Source organism: Epinephelus lanceolatus, chromosome 20 (assembly GCF_041903045.1).
Source record: "Epinephelus lanceolatus isolate andai-2023 chromosome 20, ASM4190304v1, whole genome shotgun sequence".
Taxonomy (NCBI): domain Eukaryota; kingdom Metazoa; phylum Chordata; class Actinopteri; order Perciformes; family Serranidae; genus Epinephelus; species Epinephelus lanceolatus.
The window spans coordinates 23746487-23761831 of record NC_135753.1 but is presented as its reverse complement, the minus strand read 5'-3'; the positions used below and the strand labels follow the sequence as shown (position 1 = coordinate 23761831).

The window sequence follows — 15345 nt, the reverse complement described above, 5'->3', positions numbered from 1 at the left end:
CCGATTAATTGGAAATATTACGTCGGTGTCGAGGGGGAGCAGCTTACGGGAAGCTCTAAAGGCATCAGTGCTGTGAACACCGCCCACCATTAAACCAAAGGCAGCATTGAACGCACAGGGACGTGCTAATGTAGTTAACGCTAGCTCAAACTCTGTAGGACTAGTTTAGTTGTTTATTCAATGTTAAGTTAACGAGTAGCCTGTCGAGTAACTAGCTAGTAACCTTGTATATAACACCAAGAAGCTGTGTCCATGAGGCAGGTCAAATTTCAGTTGTTTTCACCGCGGCGTGGGTAAATAGTGAAGGGGCTGTTGTTGTTGTTGTGGCCTGCTACACGCTAAGCTAAGCTAAGCTAGCTGTAGCCTCAGCTGGTTCCTGGAGCTCTGCTCGTCACATCTCCGAAACGACACGGGAAATGACACACCTTTCCAGCTAACTAAGGCCGAGCTGTCGCTATATAGTAAGTTAAAAATCCTGTCTTTGTTTTTACATTTAGCTAAGTTGGGTAGCTAAGTCAACGGAGGGGCTGTCGAGCTAAAGTTGCCATCTGTTTCAAGTTATAGAAAGTGCTTTAACGTTGAAGTCAACCTAGCTTGAGCGGTGAGATGCTCTGAACTTCTGGGTTCATAAAAGTGAGCTATTATTAATTATAACCTGTGCTACAGTTCATTAAACAAAGAAAGGTAAAGTATATTGCCTCTTTGAAGATAAAAATAATCAAAAGGGTTTACTGTTTTCAGGACAAGTTGTGGTTTTGGCCAGGGATCAGCAAGTTCCCCAGCTATGAGAGCCTCTACACACTAATTGACATCTCACGAAAATGGAGCTGTACTGGTACATGTGAGTATGACTTATATATTTATAATCACAACTCTTTTTTAGGCTAAAACAGGAGTTTAAAGCTGATATCTAAAGCTACCCACCCCTCTCCTCTTTTCTTTACAGAGTTGTAATCATATTCATCATCATCAAGATATTCTTCTATGTGTGCTGGTACCGATCAAGACAGAGGCAACTGGCAGCATACTTAAGCAACCCACGCAATGCTCAGATAGTCATTGTTGGAGGAAGGGCCTACCTCCATCAGATGTGTGAGAGACAGAGTGTAAGTGCAGCCCCCCACAAACACACAAACACGTCCCACATTTGAAACGTGTAATCTAGCTGTCAGCGACTGAAGTGGTTTTGCGCCTCCAGGATATGTCTTTATCATGGCAGAGGCTGAGTACAGGGGCTTGGTGATAAAGAGAGTCTCTTAATGTTGGCTGACTTGAGTATGGTACACTGAGCAGAAAGAATTCGTAACATAGCAGCAAACTTGGCCATTTTGAAGGAGAATGAGATTTCTTTTATCTTAGAGGTAGGGAGTTGCCTGCGCTCTGCCTGGGCAGGCATGTTTCACCATAAAGCTTGACCCTGCTTGACTTTATGTTTGCAATAAATGTGTTTTCAATTGCTGTAACTTCACATGTGGGCTCAAAGGGTAGTTACACCTTCAAATTCTGCGAGAACCATCTCTCCCAGCATATCTAAAAAGCAAAACACTGACTGCAGGAGGTGTGGTTGTGAGTGACTTGGAGGGTCAGTGGACAGGGGGACACTGACCACCACTTAGTCACACGGACAGCAATGTAGAGTGGTTTTTCAGAGATAGCCAGCCTTGAGAAGCTGCTGTCAGACTCTCTGTTTCTCTGCTGGAGATACTTGAAATCTTATGCAGCTTTAATAGTCACAAGAAGCACATTTATAGTCCTGTTTTGTATTTTGTGTGGGAGTAACAGTACAATACAGGATGTAGTCATGCTGTTTATCTCAGTTAACATAACCGTTCATCAGTCCAAAATATATTTTATATCTTGAAATACGTAAGAGATCTTGGAGTCTTGCCTATTTTGTCACAGTTAAAGGGAGGGGGTGCTGAGAATTCAGCTGAACCAAACTTTTAAACCCAAGCTGACCCTTACAAGCTAATTTCGAGCAGAGGAAGCTGTTTTTTTACAGTGTAAAATCTGTTGTGAATCATGTTAACTTTAAATGCCAACAACAATCTGTTATTATGTGTACAGTGGGAAAAAAAACCATTTATTGTAGAGTTCCCCTTTAACTGCTTTAGCTTTGTTTTGGCCAGGGGCAGACACACTGAAAGTGGTACATCACAAATCGAAGTTCAGCCCTATTCTCAGAACTGTCGCCTTTTTTTATCCAATTGGAGTTTGCAGGCCTGGAGTAAGGGAAAGTCAAATAAGGTCACAGTTGTGTTACATTTTTGTAGAGGAGTTGTTTGCTCTCTCTTGAGAGGACATGTGGTTTTCAGTCAGTCGCTTTCACTTCGATTAGAATGATAAGAAAGGCTACAGTTCACTTTCACTGACACTCTGAGCAAGTGTGTGGATGTGTATTAATAGGACCACACCTGGTTTGCATGTATCTGTATGCCTACACTTTTAAAGTTTGTTTGACCTTGTTGACAGCTGAGGTTTGGTAGGGCAGGTCACAGCTTTGACAGTTATTCAGTTAGAAGATAACGATGAGTGAGACCTGTGCAGCCCTTTTTTTTTTTAAGACAAGTTTGTAGAATTTCCACCAAGCATGTGAGATATTTTCGTGCAGATATCATCAGTAAAGACAGAAAGCAAGGCAGAAGTCGAGTGACGTACAGACAGCAGTGTGTGCCTCTTCAAAGGTCTTGTTATTTCCCTACCTCTGAAATAATCCAGTTGTCAGTCACTCATTTTCTTTTGGCTGCGTGCCTTTTTTTCCTTGTAATCTCACAGTTTCTATCTCTCGCCCCATGTGAATCATAAGACACAGGAGAAAAATAGCGGTCTGCTCTGATGTTTAATTTGCTTGACATTATGATGAATTTATGTGGTTAGTTCGAGCTGCTGTCAAGAGTCATTTGATCACTGGTCTGACCTTCATAGCTGCCTTTCTGTTTGGTTTGCAACATCTTACATTTTGCTGACACAAATGCTTTTCATACATATTTTGAAAGTGGCTACAAAGTGCAGGTTTGTCTTTTATTGCTCCCCTGAAGTGCTAGTTGAATTTAGCAAATCTCTGGTGTTGATGCTTTCGGTGATATGTGTAGAATAGTAATGCCTTTCCTCAACATCAGTTTGTGCGGAGTCTGTTCTGTGGGGCTAAGCCACAGGTTTAGACAGCCATCATGATCGTGCTTCCCCCCCTGGGCCTTCCCTGCTTTACTGCCTCTCTAAAACACCTGGAAGCAATCTCCATGATTCAGAACCGTCCCAAAATATGCTCCGTGAATCATATAAAACAGGTTTCTCTGACATTTTTCTAACACGTATCTAACTTTCGCCCACTTCACCCACTTCTTGGTCGTTATCTCAAAAGATACTGTGAGAGTGATTAAGCCATCCACACATTTTTAGGAGAAATGATTCATTTAAATGGAAGTGTGCGTAGAAGTCAATTTAGTCATTTCCTGACACTGCCCCAGCTTCTGAGATATTTAGCATTGCTGTAGTTGCATCTAAGAGGCACACATGTGATATTTTTAGCGTTGTTTGGAATATTTGTGCAACAGGAAATGCCCCAGTTGTAAAATAAACAAATAAATAAATGCTGCAGTTGAAACAGAGAGATACCAGGACTTTTGGCCTCGGGTTTTCCCAGACCAGTTATAATATCTTGTATTCTATGTGAAATGTTTGACTCTTAGAGGAAGTCCAGTCAGTTTAAGATCGCCATTTTGACCATTATGACCATACCTTACTGACTAAACACAAGAAATATGTGGTCATATGAAACGTGTAGTTGTGAAATATTGATTTTGAATGTCTTTAGACTAGGTGTATTTACATGTGTGGCCTTAACTGTGCATGCCATGGCCAATTACATGTTGGGTAAACACCACAGTAGCCCTCCTGTCTCCTCTTCGCAATTATTTTCTCCTCTTCAGCCTCCTCCATTCCCCGATCTGTCCTACTGCTACAACTCCTCAGTTTACTCCTACATCCCCTCCTGCATTCTTCTATTTTCTCCTATTCTGTTTTTCTTCTGCCCTTCTTCCTTTCCCCCTTGTTCCTTCTGCCGTCTCTGGTGTATAATGTTCCCTGTTTAGATTTTAATGGAATCTGCAGCAGGGAGGCCCCACAGTCATCCATAACCCAGCACCCTGAAAGTTTTCTGGAGAGACGCCAAGACGACTCGAGTCCTGGGCTTAAATGAATCAAGCATAGTGAGGGGGGAAAACTCTTGATGTAGTATCACTCACTAAGCCTCTTGGACAGTCTTATTCACGGCTACCTGAAAAGACAAAGTGAACCCGCAAAAGCTATGAGAAGAAACTTTTGATACATGTAGGCCCTGGAGAGAGATGGAAGAGATGAATTGTTTATGGATTATTAGATTTCATCTTATGTGGCACAGGCTCAGTTCTTTAGACCCACAGAAATAGTGGTGATTATTATAGGTTATTTGTGCTGTAATTATCTGGTGTGTTTGTGCGGCATTGTTCCTCATCACTCTCCATCACCCCCACAACAACAGGATGGAAGTTTTAAACTAATTAAGACATCAATCTGTAAAGGCGTCAGAAAAACAGAGCGCTTCTTTCCAGGAAATAGCTAACATGTGATATAATGCTCAAACATTGTATGTATACTACTCAAAAAAAAATTAAGGGAACACTTAATTGTCACAGTATAACATGAAGTCAGTTACACTTCAGGGATATCAATCTGTCCATTTACGAAGCACAAATGATTGTGAATCAGTTTCAGCTGCTTTGGTGCAAATGAAAGTGACAACAGGTGCAATGGAGAGGCAAAAGCAAGACAACCCCCAAAAAGGAAATGGTTTTACATGTGGTGTCCACAGACAGTTGCTCTCTCCTTATCCTTCCTGACTGATTCTTCTCTAGTTTTGTGTTCTGCTAGTGTCCTTGTCACTACTGGTAGCATGAGGCGGTACCTGCAGCCCAATCAGGTTGCACAGGTAGTCCAGCTCCTCCAGGATGGCACATCAATACATACAGTTGCAAAAAGCATGGAGGAGATATCAGGAGACCAGCTGTTACATGAGGAGAGCTGGACAGGGCTGTAGAAGGGCATCAACCCAGCAGCAGGACCAGTATTTGTTCCTCTGTGTGAGGAAGAACAGGAGGAGCACTGCCAGAGCCCTACCACATGACCTCCTGCAGGCTACTGGTGTGCATGTTTCTGACCACACTGTCAGAAACAGATTCCATCAGGGTGGCATGAGGGCCTGACGTCCTCTAGTGAGACCTGTGCTCACAGCCCAGCACTGTGCAGCTCGATCGGCATTCGTCAGGGAACATCAGAATTGGCAGGTTTGCCCATTAACGCCACGTTCTCTTCACAGATGAGAGCAGGTTCACACTGAGCACAAGTGACAGGCGTGAAAGAGTCTGGAGATGCCGTGGGGAACGTTACGCTGCATTCAGTGATGGTCTGGGAAGCCATATCCTTTTAGGGTCTCACAGACCTCCATGTCATACCTTGACTACTGTTAGGTACCAGGATGAAATCCTCAGAGGGTTCCTCCTGGTGCAGTGGGCCCTGGGTTCCTCCTGGTGCAGTGGGTCCTGGGTTCCTCCTGGTGCAGTGGGCCCTGGGTTCCTCCTGGTGCAGTGGGCCCTGGGCTCCTCCTGGTGCAGTAGGCCCTGGGTTCCTCCTAGTGCAGGACAATGCCCAGCCTCATGTGGCCAGAGTGTGTAGGCAGTTCCTATATGATAAAGGCATTGATGCCATTGACTGGCCCTATCGTTCCCCTGACCTAAATCCAATTGAGCACCTATGGGACATTGTGTATCGGTGCATCTGACGCTGCCAAGTACCATAACAAACTGTCCAAGAGCTCACTGATGCCCTGATCCAGGTCTAGGAGTAGATCCCCCAGGACACCATCTGCTGACTCATCAGGAGCATGCCCAGACATTGTTGGGGCGATACACACTACTGAGTCACATTATGAGTTGTTGTGATAAAATTCATACAGGTTGGATCAGTCTGCGATTGATTCCAGTTTTTAACTTTGATTTTCGCTTTGATTTTGAATCCCGCCCTCAGCCCTCATTATTCTCTTCTCTGCTACTAACCAAGGAAAGAATGGAAGTCGTTGTCACGTTACAGCCTCGCTGTATTTATCTTTCAATAAAAAAGTAAATTTTATTCCCTAAATGCTTGTTTTTCCCTGTGGTATTGAATACGGTATCAAATATCGATATGTTTTAATGTATTGTGTCAAGGTTAGAAATTCCAGTATCATGACAACACAAAGACCATCATTCAGTCTTTCTTTATTTAAAAAATATATCTTGAAAAACGATATTAACACAGCGAGGGTCGCAGCCTAGTGTAATGTAAACCACCACTGCCTATTTATGTGGTTCATTGGCGGCCGTCTCGCTCCTGGGTTTTGTGTAAATGACTTTATGGGGGGGTTAACATGGTTCATCAGATTTCGGGCTGAAAATGTTCCATGCTGCTTAGCCCAGTGTCAGAAAACACATTTAAACACAGAGAAGGGATATAACACGGGCAGCCCAGCAGAGTTACAGTATCATTCACTCCCCTTTAAGAACATTGTCTTGCTGTTTGTTAAGTGTGTGTATAGACTTGCTTGTCAGTCTAGGCCTGAAGCAAAGAGTTTCAAGAAAGTCCAAGATAATCATAACTGGCAGCAGTGTCCTCTCTGGAGATGTGTACAGTAAAACCAGCTTTGTTAGTATTCTAATAGTGTCAGCCATGTTGACACTTGCATTGTTGGCTTTAGCTAATAGATTTGTGAGCACTGGTGAATCTAAACATGCTTCTGCTTTTGTTTATGTTTCATTAACTGTGTGCTTCCTTCCCTCTTTAGCAAACGTCTGTCTGGCCTAGTTGGTATGGCGTTCAGGATGACCTGTCGATAGAAGAGCCCTCCACAGCCCTGCCACCAGCTGCATCCTTCTCCCACTTGGACATGCCACCACCATATGAGGCAGTCTCTGGAGGTAACACGCACACTCTTAAACACAGTGCTTTAACATGATGCGTCTGCTCCTTCCTCAGTCATTCAATATTTACCCTTCTATGTCTTTATGCCTGTTAGCTGCAGCTTGTGGGTGCTAACCGCTCGTATTATTTTCTCATAGTTGTTTCAGCCTTCACAGCACCCAGTAAAGTTCTCTCCAGAGGGTTAACAGCAGTGTCATAGTAGATTTTGATTAATAGCTCAGCATTGTATTTCACCACTTTATAGCACAATGCGGCACTAAAAGAGTGTATCATATGTGTGTCTAACTTTCTTTCCCCACAGTAACTGTGGTCACATTGTTTCATTCACTTTGTGTTACGAGCGACAGCGGGGGAAAGTCCGCTTCATTTCATTACTGAATATTCCCTGCGGTTGCAGTATTTACATAGTTTCACTTACTGTGATAGAGAACAAAGGTCACTGTGAGAAGGAGGTTTGCAGTGGAAATGGCTCTGCAAGATGTGTGTCACTGAAAAGACAGAGATAACCGAGCCTTTAGCCTTACTTGCACTGGACTAGAATTACCTGGGCAGCACATGTGATTTGTAATAATTGCGGAGGTCATGTGCAGGGTCCAAAACTAACTTTTTCACTTACCAGCCAGGCTGGCTGGTAAGTGAAATTTTTTACCAGCCAGGCAGATATTTTACCAGCCAACCAAATAAAAATTGCTTATAAGTGTTGTAATTTGCTATCAGTATTATTTAGCATGTCATTTGGGTCTTGTATGCGATTCTCAATCAATATTTTAATAGTGTGCACTAATATTAGTAATAATGTATGCTAAAATATGAATAACTGTTTCAACAGTTAAGTGTAATATTTGGGTTAATAAATTCTGTAGTATTCTTACTACAGTGCAAAAAGAATCTTTCATTAAGGAATTTTACATGAATCATTGACTTCAGTCCCCTTTGGACAGTTGAGACATAACATTTTAGCTCGACCAGACTGCAACAGCAGGGCCTGCCCTATATAAACATGAATGTCTGACCAGTAGTGGACAAAGTATTCAATGACATGACTTGAGTGAAAGTAAAGATACTCTTGGTCAAATATTACTCCAATACAAGTGAAAGTTGTTCCGTCATTTTTTTTTTACTTAAGTGAAACTGCACCAACTGATTAACATACAAGTAAAGAACAGTCCCTTTATAAGTAAAGAACAGTCCCTAAAGTGCGGTGAGGTTTGTGGATGGTTACCTGCCACAAAGAGAGAAATGTGAACGGCTTGTTTCACATTTCTCTGCTCGTTTCGCGTAAGCCCATTCACATCAGACGCGCATTTCTCCACGCCGGTCGACAAGCGGTTCTGCTCCCAGCTGTTGTCTCCGTCACATTTGGGGCTGTTTTTGCATCATGGGTAACTGCCCAGCTTAACAGATTCGCTCGCGGCTCGCGCAGAAAATAGACCAGACGCCGAAACGATCACTGCAGGGCAGCTCCACGGCCGGAGTGGATGACACAATCGGTTAACATGGGTGCTGAAAGGAAACTGGCTTCACTTCTCAGCGCTTCGAGGCTATTCACAGCGCTTCCGCGGGCGGTGTGGCCCTGGCGTTACGTGACCAAAGATCGTCTCTACCTGAAATACACATTACTCTGCCAGGAAACCAGCCGATACCAGCACCGTTCTACAGTAACAAAAAATGCATTTTTCGCTGGTAAAAAAATAACTCGCCAGAGTGGCGAGTGGTCTTAAAAATTTACCAGCCAGAGACAAAATCTACCCATAATTGGCGAGTGGTGAGTGTTAGTTTTGGACCCTGGTCATGTGTGATCTTAATCCTATGCAAATTTTTCGTGTCTGTAGTTTGTCAAGTAAAAATTCCACTGCAAAAAACTGCCAAACAAAGAGGTCATGTGATGATATTAGTCCTGTGTGAATCAGCATCTTGTATTTTGGTTTTTGTTGTTTTCTCCACCCTCGTTTTTTCCTCTTTCCCATTTGAGAATTATGGAGGCTGTGGTGCCAATTATAAATGAAAGTTTTGTGATTCATATTTGGGGGATAATCTCAGTAAATTCAAGTGAAATGAGACTTATCCTGTGCAAATGTGCTGCATAAAACACAGACACAGGGGGGAGGTAATTTCTGAATCACATCCCTGGGTAATACAAGTGTCATTCAAAACAGGCTTTAGTTTCAACACGTTTTATGTTGTTCTCACTCTGAACTTTCTCTGTTGGCATTAGAGACTTGTAAGAGAAAATACAAGCAGCCTAAGGTGCACATCAGCTACGTCATAGCCTACAGCGCAATGGAGCCTCTGCAGGCTGCTACTGTGGGTACAGTAACAATTTAACCCCATAACACAGACGTATAGTTCCGTCTGAAACCACGACTTCTTCACCCTATCCAACAGGAAACCCATTCACTGACCAGAGTACAGTTTATTCATCCAGTTACCTGCACTTGTGGTGCACAGGTTGGAACTACTCTTGACAAAAACTTGCCTCCACCTTCCTCAACACCAACAGGTTTATAACTTCATTAGAAATGGTGTAAAAGAGCACTATGTTTGCTTTAAATAGACAAAGTACACCGTTTGTCAGTAACTTCATCGTAAGGAAACCACCCACTTAAGGGTTTCCTTGTATACCAGACAGACATGCTTTGATGTGCACTGCTCGTGTGTCAGTCAAGTCAAGAGTTAACTCATTTCTGTTGTCTGTTTGTGGCGGAAGCAAAGCTATTAGGGGAAAAACTGTAGTCTGACTCTTTCCACTCAGGGAGGTTCATGTACTCGATGTTCTACTCGTGGTTTGGAAGCAGTTTATGAGTTTTTATGTTATATGTACCGCAGCATGTCATTGTGTTGTTCATGAAAGATGGCAGAAGCTAGCCAGGTCAGTTGTTGAATCTTTGCATCAGGATTCAGTCTCCTCTTTAGCAAATGGCATCTAATTTGATCTGAAGTGCTCTTTGTGTCTGACAGCGAGATGCGGTTACAGAGGGTGGAAGTGGGGACATTTCAGCACTAATTGTAGTACAGTACACAATCTTGCAACCTCATTTTCACCCCCACATATGATCGTTTTTTCCTATTAGATACCAGAGGGTGTATGGGGGCTTTCTGCGATATAAATATTTTAACTGTTAATGCTTGAATGTATAATTAGCCATACAGCAGCACTTTTTACACCTTACCAAGTCTGTCTTTATCAAACTATAACTCTCTAACCATCTGAGATATCATGTCTCAGATATTTTTAAAAAAAGGTGCAACATCATCTTCACAATCCAACGTACATGTGGAACTTTAAAACCAAGTGTTAGACTGAGAGACAGTGAACGAGAGGTGAGCATACCAGAGTTGCAAAGGTGGTACTGAGCAAGTGTAAAGGGAGCAAATTTATAATGAGAGAACAGCAAACAAAGAAAACACAGAACACACAGTAAGGAGACTCAGGAGACTCAGGCTGCTTTCAGATCTAGAGTTGTCTTGCTTTGGTCCGAATCAGGGACTAACTTTGTTAGAAACTTTCATAATTGCCTAGAGTTGGTTCATGTTCTCACAGCAGCATTTACAAGCGGACCAGATCAAATGTCTTGCGTGAGAAAGCTGCTCTTGATTGGTCAGAATTTCCATGTGGGAAAAATCCAGGAAGTAAACAAAACGTTGAAGAAGAGTACACTTGCAAGATAAATGTGACACTTTCTAATGTCACAATGGAGGGACAACTACGCAGGTTGATTTTAGCGCTGCTCATCGTGGACTATATTGCTGTCATTGTTCATTTTAGTCAAACCATACAGTTTGAAAACGAGGCGCGGCTCCAACTAGAAAACAACGTTTTGATGCACCTCTTCAAGAACGTCTCAGTCCAGTTGTTTTGTGCGCATATTAGTGTGATTGCTGTGTTCACACCTGCCTAAGCAAACTGCTGCACTTAGGGGGGAAACAAACTTAATTTCAATTGAAACGAACCAAACAGGGCATGTGTGAAAGCACCCTGAGATAACAACTTGGTGACTAGAAGAAGTTCGAAACCGAAGAAGTGCTGCAAACATTTATTTTATTTCTCTTATGAGAGCGACGAGGAGGATTCAGGATTCCACAGTTCCAGGGTCAGTTTTCACCAGCAACGTTTTTGGCTGTTCTTCCTCACCATCACTGGGTTTTGGAGATGCTGACACATGTTTGTTGTCCCTAAAAAGTCTTGTCTTGCACTGCATTTTCACACACACGTAGACGTTTTTCACGAGGTGTAGCACACACTTGGCATTCAGTAGGCAGACATTGGGATTGTTGTTTTGATGCTGCTGGTACAAACGTGTTAGAATTATTGTCACGTAAAAAATTGATTGCAGGCATTAGTTCGTAATCTTATTTTGATGAATCGTTGAACCCTAATGCTGAAGCTTATTTGACCTAATGCTTATATTTTTCACACCACAGACAGACTTGTTGACCTGTTTTCTCTTCTCCTTTCAGAGGATGATCTGAAGCCGCCTCCCTACAGCGAGTGTGCTAACGGCGATGAGGCCGACGCTCCACGCCCCTCCCATCAAGCTCCTCTCATCTCAGAGGGAGGAGACAACATTAGCGTAAACGAAGCCCCACCCCCCTACACACTCTCCCCCCCCACACAAGTCAGTCAGCAAGACGTCCCTGTGAGCCACAGTGAGTCCCAGTCAGAGAACAGGTCCACCTAATCAAACCCCTGATGCCAGTTTGCCTTTTCCATGCACTGCCTTCCTATACTCAACCTCAGTGATCGTTGCCAGCCTAACTCTCATCACATGAGAGCAGATGTTTATTTGGATGTGTGTGTGCGTGTGTGTGTGTGTATGCGTGTGTGTTTGGTGGTTTTTAGATTCAAGTTGTTTTTCTACTTTGTATTGTTTAAAAAAAAAAAAAGAAAGAAAAAGTGGTCATCTGATGAGTTTGGCAATAACGGATCACATCAGCAAGCCTGTGTGCCTCAGTCAGGACCGCAGAACTGCCTCCCAGCTAGGACGGGGATAAAAAACCCTTGACGGCTCCGTTCAAAGGGACACAGATAGGCAGAGAGACAGATTCTTTCAAGTGTTTCATGAAGTTGTTTCCCTGCTGGATGTCCGAGGCCACTTCCTTTCACAGATCTAGACCAAGCATGATTGGGGAACTGAGCAGTTTTTAGTTCCTGCTGCTGTGATGAATAATATGTGGGACATTACTGCGTCTGTGTGTGTCTATAGACATTGTTCTGAACACAGTAACTTAATAGTGCATGAGAGACAATTCATAGCGTAGACAGTCTAATTAGATTTCGGTGTACCTTGCTGCAAAGATATTAAATAAATCCTAAGTGTTCTGACTTCTGCAAACTGCTATTACTCTCGACGCTTCATTAATACTGCACGTGTGTTATTTGAAGTGTGTTGATGGAGAAGTATTTGATAATGAATGTGCTAATTGTCTTAAATAATTACCTCATTAGCATAACTGGTTATGTTTAATATATCACGGTGATTATACGGAGACATTAGACGATTCAAGTGCCTATTACATCTGTGAATAGAAGTGAGCGAGGACAAGCGGAAGAAGTTGGTGACATAAATGATTGCTTAATGGCAGCAGACGAGAGATTGTTCTCTGTTGATGATCACCTCCGCTGCCGGTTCTGTCTGTCGCTGCTTTACGTCAGCGCCTGTGTAAGAGAAAGCAGTAATAACATGAATTGTGGTATTTCTGTGTTTAAAAAGTTGTGGTTGGACAAAAAGTCGTCAGATGTCTGAGGAAAAATGTTGCTCTGTCCCTCAACATGTATGAAAACACATTCAGTGTAATTGTAGATTCAGCTATGAGATAATCAGAGCTTTTAGTACATCAGATGAAAAATGTATAACAATCCAGAAAAACTACCCACAGGGCTGCGAGCTCAGGCTCAAAACATTTTGGGCTGAAGGCTAAAAAGTCATCGAAAAATCTCAGTTTTTAATATTTTTTTTTCTCATAAATGTTGCAAAATGAAGACTAACCAAAAAATGTTTTATAACAACTGCGTCTGTTCCTTGTAATCATCATGTTAATCTGCCGCAGGCAGACGTCAGCCGACTTTGTGTACTTCTTGTGTTATTTTTGTTTTTGTTTTTCTGGTATTGTATTGCTTGGGGAAAGGTTGTTACTGTGCTTTTTGCTTTTTATATCACAGCATTTTAGATAATCCGGAAATAACACTGTAAGAAGATGCTCCCAAATGGTCCACCTCCTGTTTCTGTCTCAGCAGCAATCTATAATCTGTGTACAGTTTCTGAACATTCAAAGAAAAATGTGAGCAAGAAAAACACAAAATGTATAAATGTATTTAGGGCCTTTGGGGACGGTGTATAAAAGGGGATCTTCTCGGAGAATCGGACTTTAAAAAATGTCACGTGTTTTACTGATAATCCTTCGTATTGTGATGACAAATCGTGGAGCATCGGTCACTGATGCCTTAAAAGAATCTCAACTGTGGTTTTAAAATCTGAAGGATGCGACAGTGAAGCTGCACGGTGCAAATCCAAATGTAGCTTTGAACTATGATGACATCCCTAACATAGCAGCAGCAGCGTGATGATGATGATCGACTTCCTGAACCATAGTGTTACAGGTTCCCACTGTAATGTACGTCCTGTTTGTTAACTTCATGCTCATTCCCACGGTGGTCGACATATCAGATCTCTCCACTTAGTAGCTTGTTGAGTTGAGGGGAATTGACTTTTGTGTTTTGAATTGGCGGGAAATCCGTGTTCTGTATTAAACTGTTGTTCATAATTCTGCAAGTGTTGTTTTCTTGCTTTAAAGTCCCTGCACTATACAGCACAATAACAGCATTAGCCACACTCTGGTTCCAACATAGAGATAATTAACTTAATTTCACCCCAGTAACAGACAGTCATTACTAATGATTTGTGCCTGTTGATGTTTACTTACTTTTTTGGGTATACTACTTCTATTTTTTGCAGATTAGATGAAGGTTTCTGCTTTATTTCTATTTTAAGTCTTGAGCCTGAAATGGGGGCAAGCTCGATGACATTGTCAGGGTGGTTTTCTCAAAATTTGGAAAGTTTCCCCAGAGCCACAGAAGGCATTATATAACCATTTTCTCAATCCGAGAAGGCCCAGCCCATCCTCGTGATGAGTAAACAGAACTGCATGACTAAAATCACAAGTAATGCCCTCTTAAAATGCACATCAAAATAACCCTGTGAGTATTATTTTGAATTATACGTGGTTCTAAGTACTTAGTACAAAATTCCCTCTTTGTTCTCATCAAGTTTCCTCGGCAGTGTCTTCTTGCTAAGCCGCAGCAGAGGGCATTGTTTTAATACTCTGTGGTTCCCAACTAGTCCAGCCACGGGGTCCAGATTTGTCCTTAGTCATTAGTTCAAGGTCCACACAATTTAATATATTCAGCGTCATACTTGAGTTTGGTGTTGTCTCAAGCTAGTTTGCTGTCTCTGTTAAGTAACTGTTCACTAGTCACTCACCAATCTTAGAAATAAAGTGTGTTTTTTACAGAGCTGATTCGTTAGCAAGCTGATTCGTTAGCAAGTTGCTTGCAGTCCATTCAGAATGGACCTGCGACCCACCAGTTTGGCACCACTGCTCTATCGGTCTTGGCCTCAAGATTTGTCTCCAGACCACTTTCTAAAGGTCTCAATCGCGTCTCGGAATCGACCGCACTTTTACTAGGTCTTGTCCTGGTCTCAGGTAAAGAGGACTTTACTTCAAGACCACAACTGCCCTAATATCACCAAAATGCCTATGCAAAAAAAAGTGTTGAATAAATGTGTAAAAGATGATATCAGCTCCTTAGTGTTCATAGAAAACAAAGGCGAATTCTCACACAAAATTCACCCCTGCAATGCTCAACTCATTCTCATGGTTCATTCATAGATAAACACTCACACAGTATGGCAATAAAAGAGGTGAATGAGGAATCCAGCAGCAAAAGAAAAAACAAAACAAAATGGAGCATTGGTGTTAAGACAGAAAGGGGAAAAAAGAGATAACACACAAGTTATCTCTCAAGTTACAGGGTATTGACATGTGACTCCATGGTAAAATTACCGCGGTAAATCATCACCCATTCACTGTAATTCTTCAATCAAACTAATGACCGGTTGCCAGATTTTCTTAAAGAGTCCTCTAAATGTAAAACATGACCTAATTCCTTCAGCCACATTAAGATGTTGGAAGCTTCTCAGGTTTCCAAGATTGAAGCAAGCTAGCAGCCTGGAAGGAGAGATGACCTGAGCCTCATACCTGTCCTTCACTCTACGTGGTTCAACCACTCCAAATAGTGTGGTTAAAGGGGCAGGGGGAAAGTTCTTCAAGGCCTTAGCAAAAAAAGTCAAATAATAT

The 15345-nt window shown here is 42.3% G+C and overlaps 1 protein-coding gene across 1 annotated transcript; it reads left to right on the top strand.

Moving 5' to 3' along the window:
* The first annotated feature begins 88 nt into the window (after positions 1-88).
* On the top strand, positions 89-13752 carry LOC144458984 (uncharacterized). The gene is made up of 5 exons (XM_078163012.1): positions 89-461; positions 742-841; positions 947-1106; positions 6854-6986; positions 11449-13752. Exons 2-5 carry the CDS (start codon positions 822-824, stop codon positions 11667-11669), a joined length of 534 nt encoding a protein of 177 aa, XP_078019138.1. The 5' UTR covers positions 89-461; positions 742-821; the 3' UTR covers positions 11670-13752.
* The last annotated feature ends 1593 nt before the right edge of the window (positions 13753-15345 follow it).